At 31.7% G+C, this 1,725-nt stretch overlaps 1 protein-coding gene across 2 annotated transcripts in view; it reads left to right on the forward strand.

The window, feature by feature from the left end:
• AASS (aminoadipate-semialdehyde synthase) overlaps nucleotides 1–1,725 on the forward strand; it is a 69,654-nt gene that overhangs the window by 11,985 nt on the left and 55,944 nt on the right. For both annotated transcript variants that reach the window (XM_012652790.1, XM_012652791.1), the window contains one exon: nucleotides 1,269–1,445. In XM_012652790.1, the coding sequence (XP_012508244.1) occupies nucleotides 1,269–1,445 (177 nt within the window). The remainder of the gene's footprint in view (nucleotides 1–1,268; nucleotides 1,446–1,725) is intronic.

Raw genomic sequence — 1,725 nt, forward strand, 5'->3', positions numbered from 1 at the left:
GCTGTGAGCTAGGCTGACACCATGGCACTCTAGCCCGGGCAACACAGTGAGACTCTGTCTCAAAAAAAATAAATAAATAAATAAAAAGAAATGATGTAGAAATTATATCTTCATTCTTTTACTGTCTCTCTTATTCATCTATACTTTCCTTTGAAGTAGATTCCTAACTAAATTTATCTTCATTTTATTTAATTGCTACTATAGATGCTCTTTTAATTCTGCTTGGGTCATTACACCCCTTCATATAAAAATCTAATGTGACTGTATCTTCCATGTACTAGCTCAGTTAAATGTGTGAGTCTCACATTTCCCATTGTGGGAATTAAAATTGTACCTACCTCATGAGAGTTTTATGAAATTTAAATGAGGTAATTTATACAAAGAGCTTAGCAAAGCACATAGTAATTTATTAATAAATATCAATGATCATTCTTATTATATGGCTCATATTAGCAATGATAACATATAATCTACTTTTCTAAATTGATTTACCCATATGCCCTAAATATCTCCTTAATTTTCTGCCTTCATATTTGTATAAATGTCTTCAATGCCTTTTGTGTTTCCCATCTCCATTTCTCCAAATTTCACCTAGCCTTTTAGATTAAGTTAAATTTACATATTTCTTTGATCATCCCACCTGGGAGTTACCTTGATCTCCATTAAACTAGTATATCACTGACAGTCTGTTGATCATAATATTCTTTCAAATTCAGCCTCCTTTACTGTGCTCTTGATTTCTTTTTACTGTATAGTATGAGCTCCTTTGCAGGAGGGATCTTGTCAGTCTTCCTTTGTGTCTTCTCATCTCATCTCTAGAACAGTCCACTGCCCAGATTAGAACACTAATAAATACTAATTGGACCAAAACAATGGAAAATTAATGTTGGAGATATGTCTTTTAAAGATATGAATAATAAATCACGATTTGGTATTTAATATTTCAGTGCATTGTTGGTAAAAATACACATTTCACAAGTAGGTTAAATCACATGTGCTAGTGAATAAGATCAAACTATAAACTGTTCCTAAATATGAGTATATGCTGAATTTTTAAATGTATTTTGCCATGAGAGTTGAGAATGATAGATTTGTCTTTAGCCAACAAGTACAGATGTTAGAAGTAGTTGTTCTATTATTTGTTCTAATCCATACAGATTTTATTCTTTCAAAAGGCTGTGCCTTTATTTGCTATACTTCTTATGAAAGAAAATGTGAATATCACAAATCAGGGTAATAATAATCTTTAACCAAAATTACATTTTCAGGAATATGTCAAAGCTGGTGGCATTCTTCAGGAGGATATTTCTGAAGCTTGTCTAATTTTAGGAGTTAAAAGGCCTCCAGAAGAAAAATTAATGTCCAGGAAGACTTATGCATTTTTCTCTCACACAATAAAAGCTCAGGAGGCCAATATGGGCTTGTTGGATGAGATTCTAAAAAAGGTAATTAGTGATTAATATTCATAAATATTAATGTAGAAAAATAACATGTTTTTACTTTTAAGTCTCAAGTAGAGTTTTAGTTTTCTTTCACTTTCCAGGAAATACATCATGTTATTCATCTCAATAGGGAAGGTGATCTACTGAGTCATCTGTGGGGTGATATTTTGAGATATGTGAAATTCTTGTTCCTCAAGAACTTTTAAAGTAATGATGTTACCGTCCATTGTTAATCTTTGCCTGAATCAGTGTTTACATTGAGGCTTGCAAAGTGATGATTTTC

The sequence above is a fragment of the Propithecus coquereli genome, unplaced genomic scaffold (genome assembly GCF_000956105.1).
Source record: "Propithecus coquereli isolate 6110/MARCELLA unplaced genomic scaffold, Pcoq_1.0 Scaffold4, whole genome shotgun sequence".
Lineage (NCBI taxonomy): Eukaryota > Metazoa > Chordata > Mammalia > Primates > Indriidae > Propithecus > Propithecus coquereli.